At 40.8% G+C, this 17348-nt stretch overlaps 1 protein-coding gene across 2 annotated transcripts in view; it reads right to left on the minus strand.

The window, feature by feature from the left end:
• The window catches only part of ANKRD10 (ankyrin repeat domain 10), a 34503-nt gene extending 18331 nt beyond the window's left edge, over positions 1-16172 (minus strand). Inside the window, exons 1-3 of one of the 2 annotated variants that reach the window (XM_031613776.2) lie at positions 15814-16172; positions 9274-9426; positions 1681-1772 (exon numbers count right to left, since the gene is read on the minus strand). In XM_031613776.2, coding sequence (XP_031469636.1) covers positions 1681-1772; positions 9274-9426; positions 15814-16014 — 446 coding nt within the window. In that variant the 5' untranslated portion in view covers positions 16015-16172. The remainder of the gene's footprint in view (positions 1-1680; positions 1773-9273; positions 9427-15813) is intronic. The other variant, XM_031613777.2, reaches the window with a different exon arrangement.
• Between the last annotated feature and the right edge of the window lie 1176 nt (positions 16173-17348).

The following is a 17348-nucleotide window of genomic DNA, read 5'->3' on the forward strand; positions in this document are numbered from 1 at the left end:
ACACATATCAATTTGGCCTAATTTAACATACTGACACTGAAAACTGCATTCCATGGAATAAATCTCCAACCCTAGTCAGTCAATTAGCTATCTCTCTTAGGTGACAGCAGCAGAATTTCATCCAAGTCCTGTTGCTCTAAACGAGAAAGAAGCATGAGTTGCTCCGCAAGCCTATTGCATTGGTATATTGATTTTATGATTTCCTGGATAGAATCTCATACTTTATTTACCTATTGAAACTTTGAGAAGTCTATCCTACTGTAATGTAGACAGAATTTAAAGTTAGAAAACAGTGAATTCAAACAATTTCCTGTTCACTAAAACTGCTATAAAATCCATGCCACTTCTGCTGCCAAGAGCTTTGGTCAAAGGCAAGAAACACATTCCAAGGTTTTTGACTGTGGCTTGCAGATACGATGTTTAAGCGAGCAAAATCCGAATTATGTAAATTTAAGTTGCAGCCACAAATCCAATCTCAGCCATTCATCTATTTTTTGAAGTCCTATGGATATAACAGCTTCTCTTCATTTACAGACTCAAGTCATTCACATATTTCATGTTGTTTATGCACTTCTGTAACTTCCTTTGACTGGAAACTTTCTAAAAACCACAAGATCGCATGCTAATTGATGATGATAATTAAGGTTTGCTCAATTCCACAGTAAATTTAAATTCAAATTTATCAGAAAACATCTGAAAAAGAGTGCAAAATGGGAATTTATTAATTTATTAATGATTTATTGAACTTGACAAGAATTTACCTGACAGCTGCATGAGTTATTTCAGTGTCATTGTCTATGAAGAAAATCTTTTCATATAAAATTATTTGTTGATTACTATTAACATAAAAGGTTCTCTATTTCCTGAATGCTCTACGATACCACTCAAAAAGTTAATATTTATGGTAGATTTATCAGGGCAGCATTACAAAACAGTGAGATGGAAACCAAAGGGTAAAACAAGGAGTTAACTACATGATTCTTACTTCACTTTCAACTCAATAGTTTCACATTGCAGGTCAAAATACAACAATCAGTTACCATTTAAGATAAAAAGGCTAGTTCTAATTAAAACAAATTGCTAAAGTATTTACATTATAAGCCATAGAGCTTATACTCAACATTTCTAGGTGAAAACTGCATCCATTTTGTCCATGCTGTAAGTTGCAAAAGTTTGTGAGATTTTCTGAATGTTTTTGCAGTACATAAACCTTTAAAGAAAAAAGTTAAAAGGGCAAATATACACGATTTACTAGCAAACAGTATTAAACTAACTGCAAAAAGTGCGCAAGATGCTATTTTGCACGTTTTTGCATTGTTTTCTGCATTTATTTACCAGTGTAAGGTGTCAATTTATTCTAAAAAAAAATAACAACAGACTACATAAAGTGTACAGTTTGGGGCCATCTCACAGTAGTGGGATACATTTTTTTTAATACATCACTTAAGTGCAATACTAATATAGCACACTGGTATCACTTCAGTAAAATAAACTTTATTACTAGACATGCAAAACATCTGGGGCTTTACAACAGTTGTACATGTCTAGCTGTCTTTTAATCAGGTGTCTGCTGTTTTGATTTTTCTTTCTGATATTAGTATCTATGTTTACCAATCTAAGTTAGTCAGCTAAACGCACAACAGTCAACAACAACAACAAAAAACCAACCACCTCACTTACTCTATTTGCGCACCGTGAGCCACAAGGGCACTTATGGAATCCACACTACCAGACCGTGCTGCTTTATGAATAGGAGTTTCACCAACATAATCCTGCAAAGACAAACTACATTTTGTCAAGCATAATAATCTTTCTAAAAATGACAGTCTTATTCTTACATTATTTGTTTTAATTAAGAAAGCAGATATAATAAAAGCAGCATTTATTAGCTAGCAAATATATCAGGTACTTTATGACATGTTTTTTGCAGTAGGCTCTTACATACTTTAGGTATTTACCAAGAAACATTATAAAGGCATGAATCTCACATGATGAACCTTTATCCAGGAACTAGATAATCGAAGTCATATGCAGCAAAATTTGTTAAAAAAGATCAACACATAATACCGTAACAAGTTACTCTAACATTTATCTCCCAGCATTTTAATTCCCCAGTACCCTGCACTTTGCAAGCCGTCTTGAATTCAGAAGCAAGATGGCAAAGTTTGTGGGACTGCTACTACTTTGAGATCCTGCTATCACTCTTACTCGGTACTGTATGGCACAATAAATACTCACCAAGTGAGAGCTATCTATGTGTACCTCTCAGAGCTCACAGGACAGGTCAGATCTCCCCTAAGATACGCACATTTGACTTACATGTTCTATATACCACTGCTTTCCGTGTAACCTTTGCTCGTTTAAATTCCATTAGCGCTAATTAATAAGTTCAATCACTTCAACTTTTTATATTAAATGCAAACATAATAGGAATAGAGTATTCTTTTCAGGTCCTCTACCCAGCTTCACAGGTAAGAGGGAAAAATCTATACAATTTTATATATGCAATTGGTAAGCAGCAGGTGAATTCCATGTATCATGACCTACAGGACGCAGATGAAATTCAGTACTTGCAATTAAATTAATAATTTATTATTAACTTAATAATTTTACTTAATGTTAGTAGTAACTAAGTAGTAGGAAACAGAAGAATGTGGAATGAAATGTGGCTTTGAGGTAGCAAGTAAACATTCAGTTACTGTTTTGTTACACTTTATCAGTCCTCAACATTTTCATTGCACAGCAAGCTTTTTGTTCTTCTTTCTTCTTCTCACTATTCTTCTTTTACTGAAATATCAACACCAGCTTTACTAAGTCTGCAGTCTATAAACAAAATGGTGGCCCACACTTAGCCCTGCATTATTTGGCCACACTGCCAGCTCTGAGACAGGAGTATATTCAAAATAGGATCACCCCACTGTCCTGACTTAAGTAGTAAGCATTGGAAACTTTCTGCCAAGCTTCTGAGAAATTCAGTCACATTTTCTAGACCATGTAAATGTAACTTGGAATGAAGGAAGGAATTTTGGATTATGTTCCATATATTCAATTTGCTAACTATGAATTTTATTTATAGTTTTTTTTTCTTTTTAACACATTACAAATTCATGGAAGATCAACAAGTTTATCACTGTTTAAGACACATATTCAGCCCCAGCAAGGAACCAGAAAAAGTTCACCTTCTTATTAAATTAAGGATAATCGCTGAGGTTGGCAAAGAGAAAAGAACAGAAAACTTCTTGTAGTCCTCAGGTATTAGGAAAGTGATAAATTCCTTCTTCCAAAACAGCTGTATCTCATGAATAGAAGACAGCTTAAGATGGTGAGGCACAGATACAGGCTGCCCAAGAAACTCAGGATGCTCCATCCCTAGAGGTATTCAAGGCCAGGTTGGATGGGGCCCTGGGCAGCCTGACCTGGTGGGTGACAACACCACTCACAGCATATTGGTTGGAACTAGATGATCCTTAAGACCACTTGCAAGCTTTGTGCTTTCTAACTAACTTCATATCATTCTTTTATTTATAGCTTTTCTAGAAGTTACAGAAGACTGATGGAAGACAATTTTATTAACTATATGGAAACTCATCTGGCACTAATGCATCCAGAAAGATTTTTTTTAATAGTGGAATAAAATTTCCCATCACAGCAACTGACATCAATTGCATCACTTTGTTATTGTTTCCATTCCCCCATTTCTCTTAATGAGATTTAAAAGAAAATAGTTTCTTTTCTTACACTTCTTTTTTGTTGTTCAGCATTAGTATTTATAGTCTCACCTCTAATTTTAAAGATGCTCATCAATAGAAAGTTCAGTTTAGGACAAGTCAGCTCACCTTGCCAATGCATATGATGAAGGTGACAAAAACCTCTACTTGTTCAACAAATCTAATACTCTGCTCATGGTAAGAGCTAAACCAAATTATGAAGTACTGCTGCTGGGAAGTGTTAGAAGGATGAGAAAGGACCTTTGCAAAATGCTCCTTACTACAATATTATGAGAATAAGCTATGTTTATTAGTTGCTCTAAACTTGTCACCAATAACCAGAAAAACATTAGTATCTCAGAACGTATGTCTTGAGGAGGACTTCTTTCAATCACTAGCCCAGAAAAGCACACACTTCCTTGAAGCTAAGGAATTGAGAAAATAATTTGAGAACAGAATGCATGTATTTAGATCCTAGTAGCTTTTTTTTTTTTTTTTTTAATTACAACACCTCATTTTCTATATTCACTAACATTAGTTATCATCTTCTGAAGTTCTCCTGTGGAAACAACTATTTGCTCTCCTTTTTATCTAAAATAGTTTCCTAGCTTTGTAAAGGAATTCTCTTTGGGTTATGAGCTATATTGAAAGGAAAAGAAAAAAAGGTTCCCACTACAAAACAGCTGCAAAGTTTGTGTATTTTTTTCCAACAGATCAAAAAAAAAAAAGAGGAAGAAGTACTCTACAAGATTGAAAACAACTCTGTTAATTGAAAAATTGGAGTGGATGGCACTAAACAGAAAATGCAGTCAGAGGTTTTTCCAAGAACACTGTCTAGATTAAATTTTGGGGTCCCCATTTACTCTTAAGTAGCACTGCACCAAACTGACCAGATTTCTCTCATAATCCAGACATCACATAGCAAATAGATGTACAGGAAAAAATGTTTTCTAGTGTTAATACAGCATTCAAGATAATACAAGTTTGTTTGCTTCTGTGAAGATGATATTTTTGTGTACAGTGCTTCTGAACAGATGGAAGTGTCACAAGGCACCATAAACACACTTCCACACACTTTCCACAACTCACTGTCACACCACATCCTCCTCCATCCCCTTGGAGGAGTGCTACTTTTATTTTGCAAAGACAAAGCTTTTCTTTATTCAGCTTGGAGACATACTAGATTACATTTGATGTTTTTCATTTTACTGACTAGCTATATAGGTTAATTCCTTACTTTGCATTTATAAAAGTGTCTGAGGAAACTTTTGCTTCTGTTGATTATTTTTTCTTCAGTGAATTCATCTCAGCTTAGTTAATCAGTTTGCCTTTTGTTACAATGTGCTTAGCCTCAGAAGACACTTCCTTTATAAATCTCCCCTCAGACTCTGAGTTTCTCCAGACTTCTAAACGTTTTTCTTCATCAGTTCATTTTATAACACTTCCTCCCCTTCAATTTCCCCCAGTTCTGTCTTTTTAGAATATAAATTGGTTGGTGTTACAACATTCCAGTTGAACTTGGAGTAGGAAGTGGAAAATCTGCACCTGAATGATTCAGTTAATTTCACCTCTCATACATTCACTTGCCTTCCTTCTAAAAGTTACTTACCTTCTATTTCTTTTTTTCTCTTAAAGTACTCCCATGCACACTTACACTGAAGGCTTCTGAACTACACAAGCAGTTGTATAATGCTTCTGATACACATTTAAGACATAGAAGCACTATTTTACCTGTCAAGAAAACCAATATTTACCTTATTTAACCCTTATAACCCTATATAACCCTTATTTAACTGATTCAATTTCAAAAGCCTGTAACTGACCACATTCCCAAGATGTGGTCAGATTTCCTAGACCTAGAAATCTAACCTGTCTGAAGCCAGAAAGCAAAAGCTGGGAAGATGGAACTTCTCCCACATTCTTCAGTAAGATTTGTTTTGAATTCATGATTGTTTTACCTTCTGGATTTTCAGTACAGATGAGAAATTTTATTTTTTTTTAAATCTGGATTTAATCCAGCAGGCATAGATGGTTAACAAAGCTATTAAAACACATCAGAAATGACTTTTTTTCCTCCTCACCAAGATATTAGTATGTTTACAGTGTTGCCAGTATAGGTGTCTATATTTCCTATATCTGCCTGCCCTCACTACCAAGTTATGGTAACTGGTAGGACGTGAAGTTAACATCACCTGTAGGGATGGTGTATTTCTTAGCCCTTCCCCTTAAGGCAGGCCACATGACATTCTTCTGTTTACTTTTGCCAATTATGGAAGGTAACACAGAAGAAATATTTGATATACCAAAGTGAGAGGAAAAATATACTTGAATGAAATAAGAGGCTTTCATCAGAAAGAACTTATGAATATCTGCTGCATCATCTTGCACAACAGCTCAGAATGAGTCTGTATTCTGACGTGGATAAAAACAAAAAAAAAAAATCAGGGAAAGTAGCAGCATAATTGCTTTGCACTGTTAGAGTGAACTAAAGCAGGCGGGAAGCTAAATGCAAGTTTTGACTCACAATATTAAGAACTATTAGTAGGCACTGCTCATTCAATAGAAAAAGAAATAACTTTCTGTTGTGTCCAATGGCAGGCAGGAACAGGCAGGATCACTGCTTTGCTCTTTGGATTTTCTGACCCTTAGGGGGCAAGGGACAGCAGGGAAAAACTGCCCACCAATTAGGGAGAGGGGGAAAAAAAAGATAGATGATTCTAGCCAGCATGTACAGTTAAAAAAAGAGGGCTGGGCATCATGGGATATACTCACAGAAATTACTTTGGAGAGCAAGGTAGAGTTGGGACAAGCAGATTTCAGCATTTATCCTTCATTGCTGCCCAGGACCTTTCTCAGGCAACTGCCACCAGCATTAAGATAAGCATTTTAATGTTTTTCTAAACTTCATGGCAGGCAGCATGAGCTACAATACTTCAGGGTAGATAAAAGGAAAACATGCACGCAAGTTCTACTGAGTACCAGAGGTTTACATTAGGACTGAGAGACTCGAGTGGATTCCTTTTCAGAAGCTATCCTTTTTCCAGACGTGATTGGTTAGTCTGTAGCCAGTGACCAGGAGTCAGTTTGGAAGGAATGTTTTACTAGTTTAAATATCAAGTATTCCCAGATCTTTCTCAGCATGTGTTTTGTATCCAGTGTCCATGGAACACTTGTCCTCACACAAGCATTAGCCAGTGACTATGTCTGTTTGAAGTACAGCATCAGTCAGCGAGCTGGAAGGAATAAACAGAATACACATCAGGAAATAGTGCTCCAAAAGCTCAAGTGTGAGTGGAAGCCCCATATGATCACCTCAAAGAGCTTGCAAGTAAGTAAAATCATATATTAAGCAGTGCAAATCAAACAAGAATAGCAGGTTTTTGACTGCAATTCTATAAACACCTTGAAGGAACTGTGGAGAGCAAAGCATGCACTATGCTTTACACACTCACGTGTGAAACATCACAAGTATTCATGGGTTGCTTTTGCTGTAGGTATCACAGAAGTACACTGTCTAGCTTTGAGTGCTCATGCATGTGAAACCAGTGTGACTGAACAGATGCATCTTAATAAACAGCTATTTTTGTTTCTACTATCATTCTAACTACTGAGACACCCTCCATCATCAAACCGAACCTGAAATTTCTTCCTATTGTTCAATTAATATTTTGTGGAAGCAAAAAAGGAGTTTTTACAGAAGTGTAACTTGATCCCACTGTTATCAACAACATACACAGCTTCCCACAATATCAACTCTCAAGTACTGTTCATGCTGGTATCCTCTACCTGTAAACACCTAAATTTGCTTTTCAAAGTCTGTAGGATACTATCAGCACTATTGTATTTGAAAAAATCAGAATCACATTATTCTCCTCTATTGTTTAGATTTCCTTTGTAACAGGCTACCAGTTTTTAAAGACTCCTGAGTCACTGGCTAGTCACCAGAACTAGTCTCCTCTAAGGTGGGACAAATTACCAGTCTATTTTTAAACTGCACATCATACTGTCTTCTGCTTCCCTTACAGTCATCTGTGCACTGCCCTCAGTCCACAGATAGCTCTCTGCACCTCACTCTCCTTGAGAGCTAGCTGCTATTTTCCTCTTGCCTTTTTTTTTTTTTTTTTTTTTTTTAAATAACCTCACCCTGTAGATGTTCCAGGAGAACATCTAGAAGATTTTGTTCTAGAACAGTGGTTCTTCAGCTCCATTTCAGCCTTACTGGTCAGTTCTTCTCTTTATCCACAGTTGGAAACTTTCATTCTTCTCATTCATTCTCATTCATTCTTTTCTTCTCATTTAGAAGATATCTGTACATCTTTATTCTGTGCATGCCATGTCTCCTCTCTAATCACAGTTTCTTTACATTCTTACCTGGACTCCAGATGCATTTCTAGTTCTTGTATTTTCTCTTCTGAAGATTCTACCACTATGCAGCAATAACTTATGCAATAAGTTACTTTTGTCAGGTATCAAGGAGAAGATGCCATCTATAGCCTCTGCATCCCGTCACCTTCATTGTTTCTACAATTCTCCTGGTGTCTCACAGCTGTTCTCAATGCACCAGCCTTCTTTTCTGAAAACTCAACACAAACTTCCCCATTTCTTATTTTTGCATAACTTAAAAAAAAAAAAAAAAAAAAAAACAACTCCAGAAATGCAAAGTTCAAGTTCCCCAGCAATCTTAGTTTAACTCTCAGAATAATTGCTCTCATGTAAGATCACAAATACTTTTGAGTATTGCTGTAAGGGAACACATTATGTATGCACAGCATACATAATAAATCCATTCAATACTAGGAACGTTTTCTCCAAAAGTATAATATTTTTAAGCACTTGATTCTGTTACCATACCAGAGCATGAAAGTCCTTTACATGAACTTTATTATATTAATGCACTCTGCTATTAAATAAATTAATATCTATAACCATGGTAACAGTAATGGAAAATTATCAAATAAGAAAAACCATACAAGTATTCACTATTTGTTAGTAAAGTGCATGTTTCTGATCTACCTGCAGGAAGTTATTGGAAGAGTTTTAGACATAATTTAAAAGATGGTATCAGTATGAAACCAAACACATCTTAAAGTCAGTCATGTTTTTGGAAGATGTCACTAGTTAGATATCAGACTAGTCATCAAGGACCACAGTGGTCTCACGGCTCCATAGGCAATGATGAATTAACTAGCTAATTTTCCAATTCTTATATATTAAGTAAGATGAATCTCACTAATCCTTTTTGTTTTTCCCCTCATAGGCATTACAGTATCAGAACATCAGGTAATGCTGCCAACACCAGAGCAGCATGACTCCATTTTGTTCAAGAAGGAGAAAGATGTTAGTTCCTAAAACAAATGTTCTCCAGAACTTTAGTGGTCTGCAACATTTATGAGCCCTTCTCTACTACAGTGACATCTTAACTGTCAGATTAAGGGCTTTGTCTTTTGGAGAGATGTTAAAAATAACTTATCTGTATGTGAACGTAAGGACCACACACATAGCAAGAAGGGACCAAGACACTCCTTACAGAATTGTATGCGGACATGAAACACACATTAAATCATACCTGTTTGTTTATGTTGGCCCCCACTTGGATCAACCAATTCAGGCATTGTGGATGTCCTCCAAAAGCAGCAATGTGGGCTGGTGTTTGAGCAAATCGTGTTGTACTGGCATTTACAGAGGCTCCGGCTCTGACTAACTGCATTAGGCACTCCAGCTTTAAAGACATGAAGGAAGAAAATCCAAAAGCTGTTACACAGATGTACCACAGTTGGCACCTGCCAAATACATAAATTAAGCCCAGAAAAACTCAACTTACTAGCAAAACCAAGTGGATGCAAAGCAAGGGAAGACAAGAATACTAGGATTTGCCCCTTTCCTCAGTCACACAGCATACCTGAAAAATACTTAATTCTCAACCCCAAAATTCAATTCCAGCATTTATTTTTTGGAGTAAGGGAGAGGGCCCAACTAATACCTCAGAGCTGACCATGAAAAATATTTGGTTCACTTCTGTTAGTGAAAAGTTTCTGACCTAGCAAAGCTGCAAATTTGCTATTAAACAGACATAGCTGACGTTTTGCAAAACGAAAGTGTTGTTAGAAGATACATAGACATTTTCAGAAGAGTTTAAATAAAAATGCAAGAAAGTTTTTACATTTCTTTAATGTTTTCCTGAAGTGAGAGAAGCAGATAATTAGTTACAGCTAATACCATTAATACTATGCTAAAAACCTATGCATGCAATCCTTTATTCTCACAATTTTCTTGTTATTACAGGTGAAGAAACATTAAAAACAATACTGCATGTTTGTGGCAACACCAAAAAATAGAGCTCTCTTTGCTTTAAACAAAAAAATTTAAAAAATGCAGTGTTGTCAAGCTATATTCTGACTTCTATTTTCCACTCATTCTACCAGAAGTAATCCAACACCCAGCTACTATATTTAACTGTTTGCAACATAACATTTGTAGAAGCTACCCGAACTGCAGCCAGGATGACCTCAACTTTCACAAATAGCCTGAAAAAAAAGTTCCTTTCCTGTCAAATAGGAACATTGCCTTTCTGTAGACAGGAAAGTTCTGCTGCTACAATAAACAGTTTAGTCTAGGCTTCCTTTTGTTAGGGTTAAAAACAACCCTCCAAAACAACAAAACAAAGAAACATCACATTGACTGTGATCATTGGTTCACATACAATGAAAACCTCCTGGTCAGTGTTTTGCTGTTAAAGAAAATGTTTATTAGCCATAGAATAGCTACAAAAAAAACTGTTCATAAAGAAATGATAAAGAAGCATCCAATAGTCAAATGGCAGCTTGATTATGAACTATAAAAGTGTGAATACTACTATTCTAATGTGGGTTTTTTTTGCTGCCGTACAATGTCTTTTTTTTTTAATCTGTAATTATGAGTTACATGTAATTAAAAACACCAATCCTGACAGTATTTTCTATAGATCTGCAGATGTACTGCAGACTTCAACTTTCTTTTTCCCCCTATACAATTCAAAGAAACATACTAAGCTTACTCTTCACAAGCAAGATTCCTTTGGACGGTAATCACAGAATCATCGTAGAATGGTTTGGATTGGAAGGGACCTTTAAGATCACATAGTCCCAACCCTCTGCTATAGGCAGGGACACCTCCCATTAGACCAGGTTGCTCAAAGCCCCACCCAGCCTGCCCTTGAATGCTTCCAGGGAGGGGGCAATCCACAACCTCACTGGGCAATCTGTTCCAGTGTCTCACCACACTCACAGTAAAGAATCCCTTCTTAACATCTAGTCTAAACCTACCCTCTACCAGTTTAAAGCCATTTCCCCTCGTCCTGTCACTGCCTGCCCTTATAACAAGTCCCTCCCCAGCTTTCCTGTAGTCCCTTCAGGTTGTAGAAGGCTGCTATAAGGTCCCCCCAGAGCCTTCTCTTCTCCAGGCTGAAGAGCCCCAGCTTATGAGTTTAACAAAGTTTAACTTACCACAAACTAACTGGTCTATTACAGTTCTAACAGCTCCACCTCCAGAAATCTCAACATTACTGAAGAAAAAAATAACACTTTCCCCAAAACAAACAAGTACATTTGCTAGGGAAAAAAAGTTTCATCATATATTTTTTTTAAAGTGCTAAAATTGTGTATTTCTAATGCTAAATTACCCAAACAAATTTTATATGTTAACCTTAAGACTTAGAGTCTACAATCTAGAATCGCAATATTGCTTCAATCAACCTTTAATAATGACTAAGAACTGTAATGCTGTAATCATTAGTAAGCGATGCGCTAGAAAAAGCACCAGCTACCCCAAGAGGCTCCTCTGCTTCAAACAAAAATAAAATGCATGCAGTTTTTAAAACACCAGGCTTTTATTATAATTAATTTGAAAACAGTCAGAGAAACATTACAACTTTAGGAAATATTTCCTTCACAGAAACAGCTGAATCAAATTCCTTAATTACACAGACACTGTAGCACAGCAATTGAAAGGGGAAAAGCATTAAAACCAGTGTACCAGTGTCACCCCTCGCTGTTTAAATTTGCTTTCTTAAAAGCCTACATGATTAGTTATAATTAAACTTCATACTTAAACATTCTTTGTGCATAACTTCCACATATTTTTCTCTCTGACTCTTCCAAGTATAGGAGTGAAAATGCATTTGCAATATCATCTATCCGACGGTCATCCTCTCCCTCCCCCCAGGGCTTTTTTGGGGTTTTAACAAAGAGGATGTTTCATCCCATTAAAAGCTGAAGCAGGGTTCTTCTGCAGCACAGCAGTTAGAAGCTCCTACTTCCGACACTATTAAAAGAGCATGGTAGATTACTTCTGTGTAGAGGAAGAGGCAACATATGCAAACCAACCAATATCCCACTGGAATACTTTTGCTTTGGATCAGGACATATCAGTCTGTTTTTTTTAAATTACATTTTAGAAGATATTTTCCACTGTACTGCTATACCAAAACTGGATGTAACAAAGAAGAAAGACGGGCGTCAATATAAGCCATAATACTGGCAAAACGCCAAGGAAGCAATGTGTGGTTTTTATTTATCTGTACTACTTTTGTTCCAGAAGAAATAGAATGTACTTACTGTTTTGCTTCCTATAAAGTAAACAGTCAAATGGCAAAAATAGGAGGAAGAGAGCACAAGCAAGCAGATGTAACTGAAGAAAACAAAAAGGCACATGCTGGTGGTTACAAAGAACAAAATAAAGGTAACTGTAAGATATAACAGATGTTCAACCCAGCAAGAAAATTTGAACATGCTGCTATCTAAATCTGTACTGCCTTCTGGAAGAAAAAAAACAGGCCATATTGTCATTAAAATTCCAGATATTGCAACTAGGAATGCTTAGCTATCATTTAGAAATGACTCCGCTGGTGTTTCACTTATTAATTGTAAGGTCCACAGTCATGTTCCAGAGTAATGCATTTAAAGTACATGATATTTTCTTGTTTCAGTCATAAGGTACTATGATTGATACTAGTAGTAGATCAGTAATTCCCAATAAAAAGTTCTTATCTTCTGCACATTCACTTCTACCTTCACTCTTAAGTTAAATTTTTTGTTCCTTCCCTATTGCAGGGAACAACTATGTGTAGGGAAGTAGTTCTACCTAGTCTTATTCCAAAGTAATTTTGCATTGTCCTTTGGTGCACAGAGGGTTTTTTCACCAAGCCCAGACTAATGCTGTGTGTGCGTGCATGCATGTGTGCAGAAAGGGTTTTAGATGTTGCTCCGCAAGGACTTACTGCAGAGAGGAACTAAATCAGCTTTGTCATTTCAGCCTCTTACAGGAATGCACTTACAATCGATCGAGCCTGCTGGACTGTGCTGCTGAAGTGTCCTGTATCAGATGAACGGCCATGAAGTTCAGTTGCCATTTAATTTCTTACAGGCAAAGAAAAACCAAATGAAAACCCCACAAAATCCAACATAACAAGTAACTCTCAGAAGAGGGGAAAGAATGTCATTTAGTAACTCCTAATAAATGTTCCGAAAATAGAAGTTTTAAAGTCTCAGTGCTTTGAGATGCAGAGAAATATCCCATTTGCAATAACGATGATTCCAAATTTTAGAAAAAAACATATAAATAAAATAAAAATAACATGACATGCATATGAATATCCACTAAAACTGTTACTGTTTCACTTTTGGCCATCATCTATTAGCTATTACTGAGAAGTAAAGTCAGTCAAGCATTGTACCTAATTACAGAAATGTAACTTCTCCAGAGCACTGAAACACAGGGGAACATCAGGAAATACTTCTCCCACTGTGAGGTGACTGGTAACTGGAATGGTGTGTAGTCTTCTTCCTCGGAGATCTTCAGAAACCACCTGGACACGATCAACCTGTTCTGGCAGCCCTGCTGCAGCCCAGGGTGTTGGACCAGAAGGACACACAAGTCCCTTCTCACCTCAGCCACCCTGCGGTTCCGTTGCACAGTCTGACTCAAAGAAACATTACTAAACAAGGCTACAAAGCATGCAGGTACCTTTCACGCACAGAGTCCACATAAACTGTCAGAAAGCTTTCTAAAAAGTTTCACTTCACTTGAAAAAAAATGTTTTCTCCCTGCTTTAAATGCAAGTTTTAAAACAAATCTTTACTTTTTGATGAGGTACCATTTTGAACATGGCAAATAAGGTAGCTTGCATGCTGACTCGCTCCCTTTCACAGCTTTCTATGCAAGAATGCCTCCAATAGGGATAAGTGAATCGTCTGTACATTCTTTCCAGGTGGCTGGCAGAAAACTGAAGGCGCTTACGGAAAACAGAACTGAACATACACTTGAAGGACATGAGCTCAACTACCATGCAAGTAAAGGATTTCTTTGATACACTAAAAGAAATGGAAGGCTGGAGCACTTCTCCTATGAAGAAAGGTTGAGGAAACTGGGCTAGCTTAGCTTGGAGAAGAGAAGGCTCCAGGGAGACCTCATTGTGGCCTTCCAGTACTTGAAGGGAGCGTATAAACAGGAAGGGGAACAGCTGTTTATGAGGGTGGATTGCGACAGGACAAGGGGGAATGGTCTCAAATTGAGACAGGGGAGATTTAGGTTAGATTTTAGGAGCAAGTTTATCACACAGAGGGTGGTGACACACTGGAACAGGTTGCCTAAGGAGGTTGTGGATGCCCCATCCCTGGAGGTATTCAAGGCCAGGCTGGATGTGGCTCTGGGCAGCCTGGTCTGGTGGTTGATGACCCTGCACATAACAGGGGGGGGGTGAAACTAGGTGATCACTGTGGTCCTTTTCAACCCAGGACATTCTATGACTCTATGATAAACAAGACAAATAGAAAGCTTTAATTTTAAACCAGTATCTTCAGATTTTGTATGAACTTATTTCAAGACAGATCCTAAATTACTCCACTTTGTTTCTGAACACAGAAGATTACTTTCTGGATAGATAGATAGGTTTGGAGTTTTTGTTGTTTTATTGTCTTTTTTTTTTTCCCCTGTGAGACAGTAGGACTACTTAGCTCTGCTTCTAAGATATTTCTCAAGCACTGCAGATGAAATCACTTAACATACAGAACCTGTCTCTTAATGTAATGATTTAGGCAAGTACACGTGAGAGAATACACTAATGTTCATTCGCTGGGACACCATGAATAGACAGCAGAAACATATTAGGAAAAGAAGGGAGAGCGAGAGCACAGAGCATAAGTCCCTGAACATCAGGAGGCAGAGAAATCACTGAGGAAAACAAATACGCACCCCCAGGCCTGAATGCTGTGTCGACTGAGCGCTTAGAAACAGGGAACGCCCAGCTCAAACAAATACATTAATGCACCACTCCTCTTCAGGTTCGAGGTTAGCGATAACGCAAGGGAAGGAGGGCGTTTTAGAAAGCTTTGCCTATCTTTTTCCATTCGTAACGAGTTATTAACGCCGGCGTTCGAGCTCGTCAGTCGAACAAAGGTATCGAGGAGCTCAGCGGTTTTTAGCACGGCAATACAATTCCCGCACCGCGGGGCTGCCCGCACCGCCGCCACTTCACCACCATCGCTCAGGGGGCTCTTAGGAACCCGAGGCCGAGGAACGAGGCCAAGCAAACGCTGCTACCCTTCACCTAAATAGCGCTCTGCCCGCGGGATCCGCAAACAACACCCTCGGCTCAACGCTGCCGCTTTTTTTGATTCTCTACGTAGCCGCACGGCGACGAAGCCGAAGCGCTTCGCCTCCCAGCCCGAGGGCCGCGTTGGAGGCACGCTCGGACACACTCATCTCCCCAGGCGCCCAGCCAGCCCGTTGCGACAACACGGCCGGCACAACACAACACGACACAACCGTCTCCAGGTGCGGAGGAGCCTGAAGGCGGCGGGCGAGCCGGGGCCATCGCAGCGAAGGGCAGAGCCCCCCAGGGCGCCTTTCCCCAGCCCGGCCGCGGCTCTTCCCGGCGACGAGGGCACGAACGCCCCGCGCGGACAGGTGCCGCCCCCCCCCCCCGCTTCGCTCTCTGAGGCGGCAGCGGCGGCGCCTCTCGGCAGCGCGCGAAGGGGTAAAGATGGCGCCGCGCGCCGGCCCGCCGCCCTCCTTCTCTTCCTCCTCCTCCTCCTTCCCTTCGCCTCCCTCCCCCCGCCGCGCCGGGCCCCACCTTGCCGAAGTGCGCGGCCCAGTGGATGGGCGTCCAGCCGTAAAAGGAGTCCTCGGCGGCCAGGTCGGAGCGAGGCGCGCTCTGGAGCAGCGCGCACAGGGCGGGCAGGTCGCCGTCGCGGCAGGCGCGGTGCAGGGGGAAGCGGAGGGTCAGCAGCTCCTCGCTGGAGAAGCCCGCCTCGGGGCCGGCGCCCAGCGACATGGCGGGCAGGGCGAGGGAAAGCGGCGAGAGGGACGGCAGCGGGGCGAGGGGGAGGGGAAGCGGGAAGGAGGGGGAGAGAAGGAGCGAGCGGGCTGCGAGCGGCGGCGACTGCGGCAGCCGTTACCGCCCGAGCACAAAGGAAGCGGGCGGGGCGGGGCGGCGCCTCCCCGGGCGGGCGGGGCGGCGCGAGGCGGGCGCGAGGCAGGGCACGGCGGGAAGCGCGCGGCGGCCCCCGCGATCCCGACTCCTCCAATCCGCTTCGCGCTCCGCCGGGTTGGGAGGGGGGACGGGGGGACGAGGAGGGGGGAGAGCTGGCTCGCGGTGCGCGCGCGGCCGGACCGTTTTTTCCCGTTGCCCGGGGCGGAGGACCTGTTGCCGCCGCATGAGGGGGCAGCGCGGCGGGGAGAGGGGGAGCGCGCGTTCCCGCTTCTCGCGCGGAAACGCGGCGCTGCCTCCGGCCGTCGGTACGCTTAACTCCGAGCCGGGCTTGGAGCGCAGAGCGTCCGTCTGACGGCCGTCGTGTGGTGTTAGCGACCGTCAGTGCCCCGGCAGGAGGGACACTCGTCAGTGCGAAGGCACACGCGCAAGATTTGTTTGAAGCCTTGCCCCGTCGGCCCCTTTGTTTTTTCGCCAAAATAAAATGATTACTTACAAATCTTAGGATGAGGGAGGGAGGATGGATTACAAATGAGCCCCTCCATAGATGGTGACGCTGAAGCACAAAGAAACTGAGCGCTGTGGCCAAGGGACGGAGCGCTGCCACAGAATCACAGAATGGCCAGGATCGGAAAGAACCTCAAGGATCATGAATCTCCAACCCCCCTGCCACAGGCAGGGCCACCAGTTTAATACTAGCCCAGGCTGCCCAGGGCCCCATCCAACCTGACTTTGAACACCTCCAGGGACGGGGCACCCACAACCTCTGTGGGCAGCCTGTTCCAGCACCTCACCACTCTCTCTGTAAAGAACTTCTCCCTGACATCCAACCTAAATCTTCCCTCCCTCAACTTAAAACCATTTCCCCCCATCCTGCAGTTATCTACCCTTTCAAAGAGTTGATTCCCCTCCCCTCTGTAGGCTCCCTTTAGGTACTGAAAGGCTGCAATGAGGTCACCCCACAGCCTTCTTTTCTCCAGGCTGAACAAGCCCAGCTTCTTCAGTCTGTCTTCGTAGGGGAGGTGCTCCAGTCCCCTGTTCATCCCCAAATGGCTTTGAACATCTCCAGGAATGGGGCCTCCAAGACTGCATCTGGCCTTAGCTGTCACGGTTTATCATCCCATGCACACTTCTTCCTTTGTGAGTTATGTGTATTTTTTCCCCACATCTAACTCCCC

This window comes from Phasianus colchicus, chromosome 1 (genome assembly GCF_987193195.1).
Source record: "Phasianus colchicus chromosome 1, bPhaCol1.hap1.1, whole genome shotgun sequence".
In the NCBI taxonomy this organism is placed as follows: Eukaryota; Metazoa; Chordata; class Aves; order Galliformes; family Phasianidae; genus Phasianus; species Phasianus colchicus.